Raw genomic sequence first — 17,936 nt, forward strand, 5'->3', positions numbered from 1 at the left:
GTTACAAACTGGTTCTGTTAATAAGGATATTAAAAACAACAACAACACGCCGGCAGTCCAGTGCATTACTAAAAACACACACAATTGCATGTAATAATTCTTGTCTTATCATCCACTGCTCAACTCTTCAGGATTAAAAGCAGGAACCTTTCACAAGATTCTGTCTGCATGCGGAATGAGTATTTTATTTATAACCAGTTTATAAAAATAAAATACAAAATAATTTTAAAACAAAAAAGAAAAAAAACACTGTACAAGGCATTGATATGATACAAATGATAGAATAAACATAAATAATTACAGTTATATACAATGCAAAACTCCCACTTGTTACATTCTTTCTTTGAGACTGTACAGTTACGTTTCAAAACCAAGACATACATTACAACACAAAAAATATCAACCATTAAAAAAAATCCCAACAATTTAAGTCAAAATGATGGATGGGCAAATTAGCAAATGTCACAATAAATAATTTCTGTCAAGTATTTATAAGTTATTAACAAGTAATCGGATGTTATGACATGAGACGTGTACCAGTGCACACCAAAGCTTTCATTAGTTTCCATCACCTTTCATAATAAAACAAAACAGCTGGGGTTTGTTCTCATTGGCCTATGGGTATCTGTAACCACAAATACCAGCAAGCTACTATAAATATGACACCTTCATCAGCAGGCCACTTTAAAAAGTGACAAAGAAAATCTCATCTGGAGGGTAACACTAGTACTACAACTACACACCACTTCTGTGCAACAGTAATAATAATACAAAAAAAAAAAAACATGAAGAAATCTGATTATCTTTTAAAACCAGCAGCACTCTTTAGTGTCTGTTCCTCCCTTTCACTGAAGCTTGTTAGAATATAAGTTAAGGTTTTACAATGATTTTATTTAAATAATTATTTGAATATTTTACAGGTATATATTAAAAGTCTGCACAACAGCATTCTGAACTTTGAAAGCTTGAATTATCTTGAAATATCTGTGAGCCTGAAACAGAGCAGTTGTAAGAGGGAGAATTCAATGACTGATTGCTGGCAACATGTAGAAATTTGCACGCGCCTGTTTGAGAGCATGCGGTCATCATACACAAACACACCTTGAATACTGCGGCCTGAAATGTTCTCTCATTTCCACTGGTCGATCAATAAATGGTGCACGCATTCTCACAGAAAAAAACAAAACAAAAACAGGGAGCTCTCAGGCAGAAGCACAAGAGTCTGACAGCACTGATTTCAGCAGGTGACGTACTGACCACACTGACAGGCATGGCAGCACGTGCCATTTACAGACGAGAGATGAGTGACAGGAAAGGTTTGGCTTGGCCCTAAAATAGTGGAATGATCTCCAAAACAGACAAGGCTCAGTCATCCCTCGCTATGCACAGAGGGGCAGAGAAGAGACATTAAGGCGGCTGACTGACTGAACGCTGTCTGCCTTCAGGATGAGTCATCGTAGCTGCTCGGTGAGGCTGAGCGTAGGATACCTGCGAGATCTGCACGAGCACATTTTATATCTACAAAGCGACGTGCCCATTCAACCTCTATACACTCCCGTAGTTATCATATCTCATAAGTCAAACCACATCTGCAAAAATTTATCAAAATATTTGGCTATGGGATTTTTCTATTTGCTCACATGTGCAGCCGTATCTTATAGAGGCTATGGCTGACGTTCATCTTTCAACTCGTGTGTTTGTTTGTTTCTTTTCCCCCCACAATACAAATGCTTTAAAACACAGCAAAGTTTCACCTTTTTTTCTTTTTTCTGGTAATTATTTTGTGCATCATGCCTTAAGCTAGTTGCACTGATAAAAAATACAGTCTATCGTTATCCGGCAACACAATCATCTCAAGTCAGTGCAGGAAGCGCAGAAAACTAGAGTCATAGATCAGATGGGAGGAGGAAAACGAATAGTGAGATGGGTCAGAGAAGATATACAGATTCACAGAAATTAAATTTGCTCACCCAACAGGTAATGAAGTCCCTGCTGGGTTGAAATCTTCACAAGATAAATGCCCTGTAATGGGAGGTGGTATGCAGCTTTTTACTCAGTAGTTTGATTCTGATTAATTTTTTTTTTTTCTGTCTTTTCTCTGTTGAGCATGCAAAGAGTAGCACTGGAAGGAAGCTGGAGTTAGTTTATTTTACAGTATCTTACAAGCAGAGGAGTGGGAGGAGGTTGCGGAGGAGAGTTTCAGTGAGGAATCCTAACTAAATTAAACACAAACAATACTCTGATTCCTTTGCCTTATGCACAAACATACTGCATGTCATTATATAAAAGACATTCTCCGGCGTAGGAGGAACAAAAAAACAAAAACAAAAAAAAACATTCTTCATCATTTTGGTGTGAGAAATATATGTACATATGGCCTCCATGTTCAGAAACATTTGACAAAATGTTGTTTGAGGTCTGAAATTCACATTTGTTCAAAGTTTTTTTTGTTTATCTCAAACACTGACCTGGTTCACACAGGACAGCTAGAACGGGTTTCACTTGAAATATATTTCAAATTACAAATAATAGCTACTCGGTCCTCAAGTAAACTGTTGCTCAAATTGTGTTTGATTTTACAAACATTTGTGTTGCTACCTTTTCTACATGAAAGAATACTGGTGAAAAGGGTCGTCTTATAACCGCTGGCACAAGTCTGTTTTTGGCTCCTTTATTTATTTTTTTAATTTTTTTTCTAATTACAGACACACCAGAGTGAATCCTCAAGCTGCCCAAAGTGCCAAGGCACAAATATCTGCGTCTGAACATTACATATCAGTAATGTACCTTGTGTTCTTTAAGCTTACTACTGCTACTACAAACTACTTATACTGGAAACACACGTTCTGTTAACACCTTCAGATCTAAAAGGAGTTCCACTATTCTAACCTGTAATTCCCTCCAAATTCCCTCTTGGCAACACAGTAGGCACAAAAAGGTGCGTGACCTCACACACTCCACATGACTGATTGTATAAAGGATCACTATGGAGCGATCCAGTCGATTAAACATTTAAAACTAATCTGAGTGACACGAAAACCACACATCCACGATCACACAGAGTAGGGTAGGAGTCGTAAGCGTCGCTAAAGCATCAAAATAAATATCTCAATAAATACAACTGTACACAAAGTCTGGCTTTATGCATTCACACGTAGCATAAAGTAAATAGTATTATACCCTGCCTGCAAATCTCCAAACGCACAGGAGATAACTGAGTCAACCCCAGGCCAATATTTAATTAAGCTGTGATCAGCCACACTGATATTCCATCAGTATAATCCAAGTGCATTAATACTGGGGATAAATAAGTTACTATATATCATGGTGCAGGATGGTTTAAAGTTGAATAAGCAGAAAACTGATTTATTTATGTGCCCACTGGCTGAACTAACTATTGATTTATGTACTATAGAACTTCCTGCAAAGGGAAGCAACTGCTTCATTTTGCAGCTACGCTATTTTGCTCTACAACATTTTAACAAATATAAAATGAGGACAGAGACATGTCAATATAGTTTGTGTGTTACACTGTCATAAAGGGGCACTCCAGCCATTCAGTTTACTGACACTGAGGAGCCAGGGAAATAGAAGAAGCTTATCGGACTAAAAGACGAGCCGTCTGCCGTGCAGGTTTTGACCGCTCTCTCTCAAATCTCGGTCCCACGACCTCATGGAAATTCAATACTAAATGGTTGGAGTGCCCCTTTAAAGCTGGGCACATAAATGAATGACAAACCCTGTGTGCTAATAGAAGAAGTGAAGACAACAGTGGGAAGCGGCGAGACAATTCTAAGGTTCAGACTGACAGCAGAAAACAGGGATTTTTTTTCTAATTATAGAGGAAGACTCAGGTTTTTATCCTGACCAGTGTCTACCCTATCGTGATTGGAGTCTTCCCGTCCTGTGCTGTGGCAGTGCAACCCGGTGGGCAACTATCTGCTCAGCTTGCTGGAGCACTTGCCCTCTCGGCTGCAGCCCTTTCCCCTGGACAGGTGGAAGGGGCCCGTGCGTGCCTGGCGGCTGCAGCATGTCTCCTGGTGGTGGGGGTAGAAGCGGCGGGGGGGCGGCGAGCCCGAAAAGCTGGGAGGCGAGCGGCTGCGGCCGAGGCAGCCCCCTCCCCCGCCGCCACGGTGCTCGTGGCGGGAGGGCGAGGAGCTGACAGAGCGCTGCAGGGAGGAGGAGCTGCGTGGCGATGCGCTAGAGCTGCGGTGATGGTGCGGTGAGCTCGTCAGGCTGCAGATGCCCATCCTAGAGCCCCCGTGCTGGGCCGAGGAGCGGTGGTGGAGGGGGGAGCCACGGGAACCATGCATCAGCTGAGCCAGGCATGTCAGAAGGTCTGAGTCACTGGTGCTGCCAGCTCGGATGCGGTAACGCCTAAGCCTAAGTGAGTACAAAAAGCAAAACAGGGAATGAAAAAACAGCCAAGTCATACATTTCAATGCAAACCAGGAATCAGTGTGATGAATTACATTTCCTGTCAAGAGTTGAATAAGAGGACCAGTCTCTCTCTCATATCTGCTTTGTTGTAGCTTCCAAGCTGATCAGTTCCTGGCTCTTACTCCATTTTTGGCACAGACATGACAGTGGTGTAAAACAATCCCGTTAAGCACAGGAACAAATAGGAAAAGTTATAATTAAGGTGCAAAATCATGCTTTTTTAAAGTCTTCATGCTCCTTCTTTCATGCTTTTCATAATGAATGCTTTACAGAACAGTAATATTTAAATTAATTATTGGATGAAATTACCTGCCCTCCACGGTCGGGCGGCAAGGTGGCTTTCCAGGGGGTGGGCGGGGCAGGAATTGGGAGGCCAGCTGCTCATTGGAAGATGCTGAATGAACGGGTCGAGGGATCCTACTCTTGCGGGACAGAGGGCTGGAGGAGGAGGAGAGGGATGGAGCATCGTCTCCCTGGCGGTCAGAGCGGGAGCCCATGAGAGAGTCCTCGTCCTGGGAGCGATCAGAGGTGGAGGACAGAGGGTCCCTCGCAAGGGAAGCCACCATGGCGCCACGCCTATCAGAGAGGGAAGGCGAGGCAGTGGGAGAGGGGACCGGACCCTGGTGGCTGGCTTTCTTTTGCAGGAGTTTCTCCTTGGCAGACCCGGGAGTCGGGAGCTCCAGCAGGCTGGAGGGCTCCAGGACAGGGATGCGGCTATGCCTGCGGCTGGGGTCCTTACGGGGGGCAGCCGGGGAGGAGGAGGTTGGGCCGCTAATCTGATCTGGGGCCCGGTTGACCTGTCCCCTCTCCTCCCCTCTTAGTTGAGGTTCTGTGGTGCAGGGAGTGTGGCCAGAATCATTCTCAGAGTCTTTCAGCTTGGGGAAAGCTCCATTACTTAAATCCCCTTGGCCAGTAACATGAGGGGAGAGGTGACCATTAGCGAAAACAGGACTGCGAGGAGAACGAGGAGAGTGAGGGGAGCGAGGAGAGCGAGGGGAGTGCGGAGAGGAGGGCGAGCGCGGAGGAGGCGAGCGTGGAGAGCGGGGGGAGCGCGGGGAAGACACGCGGCTTGGCACAGGGCTTTGAGCTTTGGTGTAGCTGTCTCCATTGACCATCGTCTCAGCCAGGGGGTCTGTGGGTGTCCCTGGATGGGTGGGCACATGGTCCTGGGGGGAGATGATGTCCACTGCGTGCTCCTGCCCCTGCTGAGTCTCAGCTTCAGCTTCACCACGCCTCTCCAGCAGGAGGCACTGTGGAGCACTGTCTGATCCTGACTGGGAGGACAGCCCAGAGGGACGCTGAGCTGTCAACTGAAGGGGAGGGGAAGGTGAAGACATGGGAGGGAAGAGAAAGACACACTGGTGTTATTTAAAATATCAACCCCACTAAAAATGGGAATAATATTCGAATTGTCAAAGGCCTGTTGCTGATAGACTACAACATGTCGAGTAGTGCTGTAGTTCTGTAGCAAGAGCCTGATGCAGATGTGTGAAAAGAGAAGAATTTTATAATATGGCGTAATAAATGGTGATTAGTTTGGCAACAGCATGCAATACCATAGCTACCATTATCAGACCGAAACACACAAGTGCTATGGCAGTGTCAGTCAAGCTGTGAGTACTAAACCGGCAAGTAGGACAGGAAACGTTCACGCAACTTCGCAGGGGGCTTCAGCGAAGAGAGGGTGAGGAACAAATACAGGGAGAGAGAGAGAAAGAGAAAGATAGAGAGGACAAAGACGATCTGAAACAAAAGAGACCATGCAACCTATAGTCATGACTCGACATTCCAAACACACATGCCACAATCAGACAAACACACACCCCTATTCAGATCACAAGAACACATGTCCAGACACAAGGACACATCTGACCCATGCTCTGTCTGGCCTGCACAATGCCCTGCATGGTCTCTGGAGAGAGCTGCCTGACCACAACACAAAAAGCAAGCCAACTGAACAAAGAAGCCCAAAAAACAAGCAACTTAAACAAAAAAGAAAATGAAAGAACATAAATGTTGAAAGCCGGTGTGTTGCTACTGACGGAGAGGAAGCTGAATGGAGGTCTGTTTTTATCGCGATGGGCTCATCACCTGCTGAAGCTGGGCACGTGTGATGCGTATGACGGAGGGAAACTTGGCGTTGGCAGCACCCGCCGGGATGGGAGGCAGTTTCCTACGACTGGGTGAGCGGGTGCCGGGGGCAGGGTTTGGTGGTAGTGGAAGTGAGGCATGGCAGGAGGAGGATGAGGAGGGGCGCTCCTGCTGCTGCTGGTCGGCAGACTGGCTGCGCCTCATGCCCGGCGGGTGGCGCTGGTGCAGCGGGTCCGACAAGGTGGTCAGGAGGGTGTGAGGGCTGGGAGAGCGCAGAGGGATGGGGCTGGATGTCCGGATCGCGACCTCCTCAGGCAGGGACGGAGGAGAGGTGGGGAGCTAAGAGAGGGGAGGGAGAGAAGTGGGAGGTGGAGAGAGGAGGGGTTGTGAGTTTGGTGAGGGAGTGAGAAGATGGAGGAAGTACGGTGGGAGTGCTGTGAGGCAGGTCGCACCGGTTTGGAGCAGGACGCAGAGCTGGGTTTTTTTTTTTTTTTCCCAGCTGAAGCGACGGAAGGATCATAAAGATAATTAAGGGGATGATTTTAGGCTAAGGAAGGAAGAAGGAGGTGAGGAAGGTAGTTCTTGGGAAGGCAGTGTACATGGAGGTAGTAGTTCTGGTTGTAGGAGATAGTGAGCGGACAGTTATTCCTCTTGTGTTGAAAAAAGCAAATCTGAGTTTAAGCAAAAGCGGTTTATGTCCAACTTGAGCAGGATTTTGGAATTGGACTCAGCGGGCTGGTGGAAGGTTATGAATAGCAAAAGGAGCAAAAAAGTAATTTCAACCAAGCAAACCAAAGTATATTTTGTAAAGAAATCATTTAATTTGTAAAGTAAAAAAAAACAAACTAAACACATTGCAAATGTCTGCAAATAAGACAAAATTATGCACGAAATCTAAAGCAAACTGAATTCCAAAGCCATAAAACTCTCCCTTTCCTCCATGCTGTGATGTGATCAAAGCTCTGCAGTTGTGTCACAGATATCTTCTACTAACAGATATACACCAGTGAAGAAGCGGGCAAACATAAAGCAGTAACATTTAGCTTCAAACTACAGCAAGATGCAGCTGGTGGAACTCTGATTGTTGTATGACATTAGCATTTACGTTCTATAGCTAGAACTCTGACTCTGTGCAGCTTTTTAACTTTGTAAAATGCTGACTACAGTCAGTATCATGTATGCCATGTTGTGAGATGACCTTCAAATGAAAGGGCTTACCTGAGTGAGGACTCCCTCAGCCAGAGCTTCAGCTGGGCTGGTTGGGGTGACGGGGGGCAGAGCCCCTACAGGGCCCACGCTAAGCTCCAACTTGTCCACTCTTGCACTTCCCTTGGAGGAAGACACGCTTTCTTGTTTAGCTTTGCCAGAGCTCGGGCTTCGGCTGCCCTTCTCCCATCCAGGAGTCTGTTCCCCTGGCTGGAGGACCTCTGGTTCCTCGTCCTCCTCTGAAGGGCTGGTGGTAACCTTAGCTCCTGGGGAGCCACTGGGCCGCTCCACCATTACCCACTCCCTTGAGTCAATGTCGTGCTTCCCAGAGCTCAAATTGAGGGCCACAAAGCCCCCGCTGCTCGCTGCCCCCTCTCCCTGCTCTAGAGATCCAGGGGATGCAGGCTTAGGAGAACCACCACCAGACCGGAACTCCTCGTCGTAGTGCCAGACCCTATCGGGACGCTCCCCGGCAGGTACAGTTTGACCCTGAGTTACTGGGATGATTGCGGCACCGTTACCCTCCTTGTCATGGTGCGGGGTGCCGGGCTGCTGCTTCGGTGAGCTGAACGGACACATGACAAATGCAAACAATCAGATCTCTACTCTATCCTAAGGAAAAATCAGGAAAAGAATGTTGAAAAAAATATATTGATAGACCCACCAGGCCTCCAGGAAGCGCTCTGGACTGGGCTTTGACTCTAGGCCAAGTCTCCTCTCCAGCTCAAAGCTGTGGATGTTGCGGAGCTTCCTCAGCAGAGGGCCGTCACGGTCTGAAGCCATCACTTCAGAGTGTAGTTTGACTGGGGAACCCAGACTTGGCCCAGCGTAAGGGCTCTGGTGTCCTTGGTTGCCCTGGTTGTTACTGTGTTCCTCCTCCGTCGCCGCCTGTGGGAACCAGCCAGTGTTTGTAACTTATATACCAAAGAAATGACTTTGAATCGAGGTATCAATTATCTTGAGAGCACTTGAGGTGATGAAACTCAGAGACTATAGTTTATGCGTTCACTTGTAGTCTACCTTCCAGACAGCCGTCCTGATGCGGTTACGATTGCGGTCCAGCTCCTCCCAGACGTCAGCCTCCTGGTTGCGGTGCGGGTGGAGGGGAGAGCCAGGCAGGCGCTCGGGAGCGGGGTTGTTCTCCACGTCGCTGAGCTGCTCATCCTGCAAAACCTCGTCTGTGTTTTCCCTCATCAGGTCGCCAGGTATCAGGGAGGCATTTGCCATGCTGGGAATACAAAAAGGACGCACATTATTCCATGTTTGAGGCTATAAAAAAATAACCACCCAGAGGCTAGTGTACAATTTCAAGTTAGGTCATTTCATTCAGAAAATAAATAACCTATAACAGTGCTATGGTGTTTTTAAAAAAAAATCCTTCCTGAGTTAACTCAAGGAAACTTACCCCATATGTGCCGGAGTGAGGCGGGTGTGATGTTGTGGTGTTGTGGCACTGGCACTGATTGTCAAGGTGCCATCTGTGCCAGTCCGCTCCCAGTCATAGGGGTCATTCTCCACTACATTGTAGGTTTTCATACTGTTGTCAAACACTGACATCAGCAGCTGTAACAAAACAAACAACACACGATTAACCTTTTTGAGATTTTATTCAGGACGATCCCACAGAGGTCTACAGGAAATGAGTTTTAAACACTTGTGGTACTTCAAGTCAGGCTCATTTTGGGGTGCTCTCTTGGGGGAATCAACCTCAGCAGACCTTTCTAGGGCATGTACTGCACACTTTGCTGTGTTTTTTTTAACAGAGGAAATATATATAGCACTATATCATCACTTGCTGAAACCAGCGCTTTTATGTAAGATCTGGAGAATTAAATCCAAATTAGTCACCTGGTAATCAGGCTTGGTGAAGTAGTCCAGGATGGAGATGTGTTCCAAAAACACACCGAACTCTGCTGGCAGATGTTTGAGCATCAGACGATGGTCGTAAGTGTCCTTCAGCTTCCCCACATGTTCCTGGGAGTGAACGAACACACACACACACACACACACACGCCTGTCACATCTCATCACTCAAAGCTAGCTGGACAGGGCTGTTTACTTTCAAGGACGGACAACAATTATTGGTTGTCCTTACTTTGTCCTTGATCTTCCTCCATGGCAACTGACCGACCAGAAACTCCACCAGCATGTAGAAGAGGGACCAAAGGTCGTCATGACGACCCATCTCCTGCAGAATTACAAGTGGTCTGAGTTAACATTAATCACTTATATGTGATCATTGACAAATCGTGGGAAAGAAAGAGAGAAAGTTGTAGGATATAGCACATAAACAGGCAGTTGTGGCAGCAGAGAACACACAGGTCACATGTCACAGATTACACAAGAGCTCTAGCACAGGGTGTACTGATACTGACCTTATTCTTGTGTGCGTTGACAGATGCATAGCGGACTGTTCCCCTGAACCCTGCTACTGGACGGGGCTGACAACACACAGACAGATACAGCCATCAAATTCTAACAGAGACATCATCTAACACGTGTAACCAGATCTGCAGAATTTCAATGACAAATAAACACAAAAATGTAAAGAAACTGTTTAGATTTTTAATTTAACCTTTTACCCTAACCACTGATTGGAACATTATTAGATTATGTTAAACCTACAATCATTGTTTATTTTTTTTTGGCCAATTAAGGGCGGTGCAACAGGCTGTAAACACAAGGTTATCATCCTGTAAAATTTGTTACAGCAGACAATTATTTATTTACACATCCAAACACGAACATGGAGCAGCATTAGCATTCACCTGACAAACACAAGTCCAATATTCACTCTCTTTTTAGCTCTATTTTGGTCTCTACCAATGCCTACAAAAGATTTCGAGCTCTTCAGCTGCTAAATATTGTATTATGCTCACCAGCTAGTCCCTAACTTTGTCAGCCTATAGTCGGCTGCTGAGGATGAAAATGAGTGAACCAAAACAGTAAGGATGCATCCATAGAGATGAGGGGTACTGCAGAGCTGAAAGTCAATTCTCTGTGCTTACATCCCCACAAGTGACATCTTTCATCATACACACGTTTGTTTTATCTTTCTTTATATTTTTTCTTTCTCTACTTCTATTGTTATGCACCAAAACACAAATGCAAATTCCTCGTATGTGAAAAACATAAAAATGTTGAAAAGAGCAGCTTTAAACTCAACAGTAACAGAGGAGGGCACTTACAGGTCGGACCTCCTGGCAAGAGTTGGTGAACTGGCGAGCTAAACCAAAGTCCAGCATGTAGCAGGTACGACAGGTACTAGGGAAGCGACCCATGGCGAAATTGGACTGAAGCAGAGAGGCCAGGAGGTAAGGGGGGAAAGGTTAAAGGAAAATTATTAAGTGTGAAATGTAATTGTTATGATATATACATTCATGCAAATTCATAGGAATAAATGTGTTCAAGTGGTGAAATATCATTTAATGTAGCAGCTCCGAAGACAGACGATATTTACATTCTGTTAGATTTTGGGCATTTAGCCAGAACTCACACTGAGTCAGTCAAAAAAGCAAAATACTGAATCAGCAACAATACTGGCAGGGAATAATAAAAAAAAATGCAGGGGTCACAAACACTTCCCAGACAATCGAAATAAAAATATTCCCCTGTGCCTGGAATACTAAAAGTGCTAGGTAATGAAATAAGAGGCATGCAGAAAATATCCTCTGCTGCAGCCAGCGTCCTGTGACTCACCGGTTTGATGTCACGATGCAGGAAGCCGACCGAGTGGATGCTCTCTATGGCTTCCAGGATCTGCCGACCCAGACGCAGGGTGGTGCTGATGCTGAATGTACCCCTGGTCATACTCCTCCTGAGGTCGGCCAGGTTACGACCCTGAGAGACAACGTACGAGATCTGTCAGTCCAAAGGCCTCAGCAGTACCCTTACTTCAATAAACATGATTTTTTTTTTAAAAAGCCAAGAATACACATTTATCTAGTTTAGTTTTCTTTTTTCTGCAACACTGAATAAATAGAAATATATTTATACAAAACAAGAAAAAAAAAATCAGCTATAAAAAGGTTTTACTGACTGTCTGATAGCCAAATGTGCTGAGTGGACATAAAGTCTACTGTGAGAAAAAATAAATACAGCGGCACTGATCATCTATAATTAAAAACATGATGCGGTTGGGAGTCAGCGCAGCACACATAAATACACCATTCCTATGGGTATGGTTGCATAAATTACAACCACACCACACTTTCAAAACCTTCCAATGCAGAGAATGTATTTGTGAATTTATAAGGATGACTTGAGAATCCCAGTCTCATGTGCTGCATGCAATAACTGAAACTAATTTGATGCCTCTGTAGTTCACAACAGGTGACGTGGTATATGAACAGCCTGCAGTGGTGCTGCCTGATTTTCTACACTGAGAGCATAACTGCTATAAATAGCTTTTTTTTTTTTGCTTGATGCTCTGTTCTACAGTCTGTTTCATACAACTTACTAGTGAAGCAGCTCAAATATGTTGTGCTCATTTACCCATACATCTGGGTCACGGAAATGTATGGATGTTAGCAGCTAAATTATTCATATGTAGCTGAGATTCATTTAACATTAACATGGCTTGGCTTCTTGTAACCAACCTCAACACAAGGGTAACACAAGAGAGAGTCATGGTGTCACTCTCTCCCAAACTCAAAGTCAACTCAAGTTCAGAGCGATGACGCAAGATGATTAGATACAGGACGGCATTGAGATAGTTCATAAAATGTCTGATAGCTGTCTTCTGAGAAATATTTGTGCACATTACAATTTTCTAACAGTCCTAAGCCCAAAGATATTAAACTTCCAATCATTTAAAAAAAGAGGAAAGTAGGAAATCCTCATTTGAGAGGCTGGTATCAGCAAATGTTTGGTGTTTTTCCTTGATGAATGAATTTCACTGATTCATTTGACAGATTTTTGGCTAATCAATTATTCCACTAATTGTTTCAGTACAAGCTTAATTAGTCAAACTTAGCTCCACTGAAAAATCAGCTAAGAATTGGTGCTTATGAGCCATTAAGTCTTCTGCATTTAGACCAACCTGAAGCTCCATCACCACATAGTTGAAGCGGTCGTTACGGCCACATCCCACAAAGCGACACACGTGGTCTTTACCTAGGAAATAAAAGAGGAGAAGATAGTGAGAGAACATGAGGTCACTTCGGAGTCACTTGACATCAGCCGCATCATTTGATTGTAAGATGCAGTCTGCTGGTTGACTCATGATGATGATGTGTGTTCATATTTCGCTGCCCTTCCCTCTCTGCCCTCCCATCACCAGCGTCCCTGTACAGCTACCCTGCTGATTTATAGGCTATAGAGTGCGACACAGTGTCTACACATGTGCATGAATGCCTTGTGTGTTTCGTCTCAACGGACATTGCTGCACTGGCAGTTTGACTGCAGCCACACCCCAAGGCCCTTTGGACTAGCAGTGAATGTAAACAGACAAAACTAACAAAGCCTCCATGTTAAAAACACTCGACTTCTTCTACAATAAATCAAAAATAATCCAACTAAAGGAACCAAATCAAAAACAAAATAAGCTATTATTAGCTTGATACGAGCCATTAATCTTCTTATGAGGCCGTGGGTTGATATTTACTCTTTACAACTGGGCAGGTCAGCAGTGTTTAGGGGGGCTGGAGTTCAGCCCATCTCAAGTTACATGCTGGTTCCTTTAGGAAGCAACAGAACCATGATGCCCCAGGCCACAGCCATTAGACAGTAAACATGATCCCAGCCCATTGATTTTCCTCTCAGAGGGGAGACAGAAAAAAGGCACAGCGGTTAAAAGGCAGGAAGGAAGAGGGGAGGGAAAAGACACACACAAAAAAAAAAAAGAAAACGAAAGGAGTAAAACTACACAACCCCCCTGAAGGAGCTTTTCTTGTGTTGATCCTGTTTCTCTGCTGTGAGAGACTGTGAGTGTTCATGAACACAAACACACACTTCCTCTGATTTGAGCACTCTGTCTCCTCTGTTACTGTCATCCGAAACTTTTACAATAAAACTACGAGACGTAATCCACCATTACAACACGAGATGTGGAGCTCAGAATGATTTATCTGCTGCTCCTGCTGAATGACGGTGTGTTTGTGCTGCAGACACTGAAGCAAACTCCGCTGAACCCGGGGCCAAACTGCTTTCAGATGAGTCAGATGATCTATATATGCGGTTTCTGAGGGAGAGATTATTCAACCCTGTGACTGATGCACACCGGCTATCCCCAGCATTTTCTACAATCACAACATTTCTTGCTTTGTCTCATGTTTGTTTGTTTTTTTTGTTTTTATTAATCCATGAGATATTATTGACAGAATACTAATGATGAGTATCATCTTCTGGGGCAACTCAATAGGTCACCGTGCCAGTGAGAATCAATCAATTCCAGAAATGTAATCAAATCCACTGAATCCATTTCGACTCACCCTGGAGCTTCTTGAGCACGGCGACCTCCATCTTGAGCACCTGTTTGGGCTGCTGGGCCGACTCCACCTTCAGCGCCACACTGACCCGTGTGAGCAGGTCCAGCGCCTCGTAGATCTCGCCAAACCCTCCACCCCCGATCTTCTTCACCTGGAACGAGATGAAATATATTTGCAGACTGTATGTGCACATGGACAGTGGGATGTATGTGAAACGTTGGGGAGATTGAGAAGAGGGAATTGTTTGCTCCCTCCTCTGGGTGGTCAGGGACAAACAAAAAAAGGGACAAATATAACGTATTATGAAATTTATTTTGTCCCTTATGTTTTCAACAGTGTTTTATAGCAGTTTTGATAGCAGCAATAATGTGCAATGTAACTCAAACTCCTTTCATTAAAGCCCTGCCATCATGGTGACCTGGGCATGATGAAGAAACCGCAAATTAAAACCACGTGATGTTAACATGATATTGATTTCAGCACTGTGCCCATGCATGTGTATGCATGCTCTGTAACCACTGTACTGTACTAAAGGGCAGCAGTTCTTTGAGCTTTGTGCTAATATGCAGATGTGCACTGTCAAAGGAGGCAAACCAGGCAAATGCTTGGGGCCCTTAAGGGCATATTAGCATATTTTGCAATGACAAATGTAAACCCCTTAAACCTCTCATAGAGACATTATACAGTGCACTGCTGCTGCCCCAACCCCCCCCCCCCCCCCCCCTAAGTGGAGATAGATGCTAGTTACAGCACACACCATCAGGGACGATGTGTGCTGTAACTAGCATCTATCAACTACCTACATGTGAGGCGTTTAGGGTCTACTGATAGTTTGCATATGAGGCATTTAGGGGGACATCTGTAAATTGTACCGTGTAGTGATAGTTTCCACATGAGGCATTTAATGGGACATCTGTAAATTGATGGGCTTCTTTGCCTGGGCTTTGCCATGCTCACAATGCTGAACAGAACGCTGTTGTTGAGCAGGTATAGAAGCTTAAAAACACCCTAAGAGCATTCTGTCAGTCCAACAGTGCTAGAAATTGTTTTGTATAATTAATTGCAATGGTCTAATAATCAAAACTAGTCAGTTTGTTAATTTAGACAGACCATCCCCAAACAGTAAGCAGACACTGAATGGGGTTAACAAGTTCCTGCATGTGTGAAGTCTGCATAAACCCAAGCAGTTTCTAACTGGGATTGCAGAAAATATTGAAGTTTTGAAAAAGGCTGCTGTTACAGAAAGCTAAATGGATAAATTAAATGGGTAATGCAGACATTCTGGTATGGAGGCAGTTTTGGATATTTTTCACTTTCTACAATAGTGCATATTATTTTGTGATATAGAATAACAAGCTGAGGTATTTATGAAACTTATTTTTTTGGTTACCTGACAGGAATGCATGTGTACAAGGTAATTCGTTTTTACCGAGCTCTCATCTTTGTGTCATTCTTTTAAATTTCCCCCAACACTTCTACCTACTCACTCTCGCTGCTCAGTACTACTAGAGCTTTCATTTCCCCAAAGCTCCCACGTGTCCTTTACTGTCCTCCATGCACGCACACACACACACACACACACACACACACACACACACACAGTGAGTCTTGTGTCGCACTAGGAGCTAAAGTCATAGGATTAGCTGCAGCATTCTTATGTAACTCAGCTCCTTAGAAGACAGGAAGTGGTGCCAGGCTGCCAGTTAGGAATAACAGCCTCACATGGCACCCAGGCTGGAGCAGCAGTGAGAGAGACGTGGGCCCTCGGGGAACACAGTGCAGTGTGCTACTGCTGCCTATAGCACACTGCACTGCCACAAATAGCCATACGGGCTATTTTTAGCTCTCCCATACTGCAGCAGCGCTACCTGGACAAAGAGACATAACCCCAAACTGTTCAAGCCACAGGTAAGATCCTTTGGAATAAAAGAAGAGGACTCATAGGCAGGGGAGAGCATTGTTTGATGAACAAAGAGTTGTTGTTTGCAGGACAGAGGGTGAGCTAGGGACAGGCAGTGACGGGGCTCGACAAACACACCGTCTATTGTCGTTGAATGACACGTCACTTACCACTTTCCATCGTTCCTTGACCAGGGAGAGCACGCTTAGGATGTCAGCTTGCTCCGCTCCCCCGCTCATTCCGTCTGCAGACCAGGGACGCTGTCCTCACTGCTTCCCCCTCGACCAGCAGCCTCAGACTGGGCCGGGCATTGGACCTTGATGGAGAACCCTACAGAAGTCCAAGAGAGACAAAACAGTCAGAAAGAAGCTGAAATCTGGTTATTTTGGATAATCTGACAAAATGATAAAAACTCCAGTATCTTGAGCTAAGGTTCATAGATGCTGCACGAGGAGGTTTCTTTGTGTCTAATATGCTAAAGGCCTGATTTTTTTTGCTTTTGGCCCGGTTGAATCACATGTGAAAGGTTGAAAGTCTCCCCAGTTGAGAGACAAAGTTAAACCCCTGGCTTAATGTCTGGAGCTCTCTGATACTTGACCAGCGCTGCAGCTGCCACACCTGCTGCCAGCAGCTGTCTTTTTAAACAAATTCACACCACCAACTCGCAGGCAAAAGTCCTGCATCTTAAATTACAAAAGGCTTCGTCTTAGTATCATTTTTCCCAGTCATTTATCTTCTGTGTATGACAGCCAAGGAGCAGACCTTTTAATTTAAGCACTTTAAGTCATATCAGATATAATGAGACTCTTTCTTGCCTAATTTTGCATTAGGATGACTCAGTATTCAGCGCTGGCTCTGTGATCTGACAGACAAAAAAAAAAAAAAGCATTATTTTCACCTATTGTACCATAAGTTTTGTTTGAATACATTGGTGTTCATTATATTAAATGCATAAACTTGTATTCCTAATTCAAGGCAACAGAAATGTGTATTATAATAAGTATAATAATGTTACCACAATGTGATCTTTTAAGTGAGGCTACATTTGAACCAGATTTCTGAGCAAACCAGAGTTAACATTCACACAGCTGTGTCCCACAGTCCTGGACCACCTTAAATATATCTGATGCCGAAAGATAAATTGTTAATAAATAATTCACTAATGCTTTCCAGATCAGTTATAAGCCATGAATTAAAACCGCTTGGGCTACCAGCTTGTGGAAAAACCTCTCTGGCTTTTGTTTTTATCCTTTCAATTAGGTAATAATAGATTTTTTTTCCTTATAGTTTAAATCACTCGTGAGTTACACACTTTCTAAGAAGCCAACAAGTCTGAAGTTTAGGGCTGCAACTAAATATTGTTTTTATCATAAAATAATCTGCTGATAATTTTTACGATTAAGTGATTAAACGATTGGTCTATACAATGTCCCGCAAAAGTGAAAATTTTCATCAATCATAGTTTCCTGGAGCTCAAGATGACATATTTTAATTGCTTGTTTTGTCCAAACACATGTCTAAAACAGATGCTCTATTCACTACCAGAGACAAAGACAAGGAAAACTTGCAAGTTGCCAGTTTGAGAAGCTGAAACCAGTGGAATTGTTGCCATTTATTCTTAAAACCAGACTTAAACAATTAATCAGTTATCAAATTTGTTGATGATTAACTTTCTGCTGAGCCACTAATTAATTCATGAAGAATTTATTTCAGCTATACATGTTGATAATTTGTTAAGTGAATTTTGGTTCAGGTTCTCTGCAGGTTTTTCCAGAAGGTGAATGAATTAAAGAGCTAAAAATAAAAGTGTCCCACCGGAGAATAAACACCTGCCACAGGAATTTTGGTCAAGACATTTGGTACAACGTTGA

At 44.1% G+C, this 17,936-nt stretch overlaps 1 protein-coding gene and 1 long non-coding RNA gene across 3 annotated transcripts; one reads left to right on the forward strand and one right to left on the reverse strand.

The window, feature by feature from the left end:
- Window positions 1-158: 158 nt before the first annotated feature.
- ttbk2a (tau tubulin kinase 2a) lies at window positions 159-16,373 on the reverse strand. Of its 2 annotated transcripts, XM_056393164.1 has the most exons (15): window positions 16,236-16,373; window positions 14,169-14,316; window positions 12,779-12,852; window positions 11,437-11,577; window positions 10,926-11,030; window positions 10,113-10,178; window positions 9,833-9,925; window positions 9,586-9,711; window positions 9,143-9,300; window positions 8,758-8,965; window positions 8,402-8,625; window positions 7,750-8,302; window positions 6,532-6,870; window positions 4,750-5,750; window positions 159-4,383 (listed from the first exon to the last, which is right to left on the reverse strand). In XM_056393164.1, exons 1-15 carry the CDS (start codon window positions 16,302-16,304, stop codon window positions 3,936-3,938), a joined length of 3,753 nt encoding a protein of 1,250 aa, XP_056249139.1. In that variant the 5' UTR covers window positions 16,305-16,373; the 3' UTR covers window positions 159-3,935. The 2 variants fall into 2 exon arrangements, with proteins under 2 accessions (XP_056249139.1, XP_056249140.1); XM_056393165.1 differs by lacking the exon at window positions 6,532-6,870.
- Window positions 15,773-17,293, forward strand: LOC130179955 (uncharacterized). Its single transcript, XR_008829351.1, has 2 exons — window positions 15,773-16,073; window positions 16,260-17,293. It is a non-coding gene; the product is annotated as an uncharacterized LOC130179955 (long non-coding RNA).
- Window positions 17,294-17,936: the final 643 nt, after the last annotated feature.

Source organism: Seriola aureovittata, chromosome 13 (assembly GCF_021018895.1).
Source record: "Seriola aureovittata isolate HTS-2021-v1 ecotype China chromosome 13, ASM2101889v1, whole genome shotgun sequence".
In the NCBI taxonomy this organism is placed as follows: Eukaryota; Metazoa; Chordata; class Actinopteri; order Carangiformes; family Carangidae; genus Seriola; species Seriola aureovittata.

Coding starts and splice junctions, on each gene's coding strand:
- ttbk2a (XM_056393164.1), bottom strand. CDS start 16,304: ATGAGCGGGGGAGCGGAGCAAGCTGACATCCTAAGCGTGCTCTCCCTG. Junction 11,578..12,778: donor ATGTGGTGATGGAGCTTCAG/GTTGGTCTAAAT, acceptor GTTGTCTCTCAG/GGTCGTAACCTGGCCGACCT. Junction 10,179..10,925: donor CTTGCCAGGAGGTCCGACCT/GTAAGTGCCCTC, acceptor GTGTGTTGTCAG/CCCCGTCCAGTAGCAGGGTT.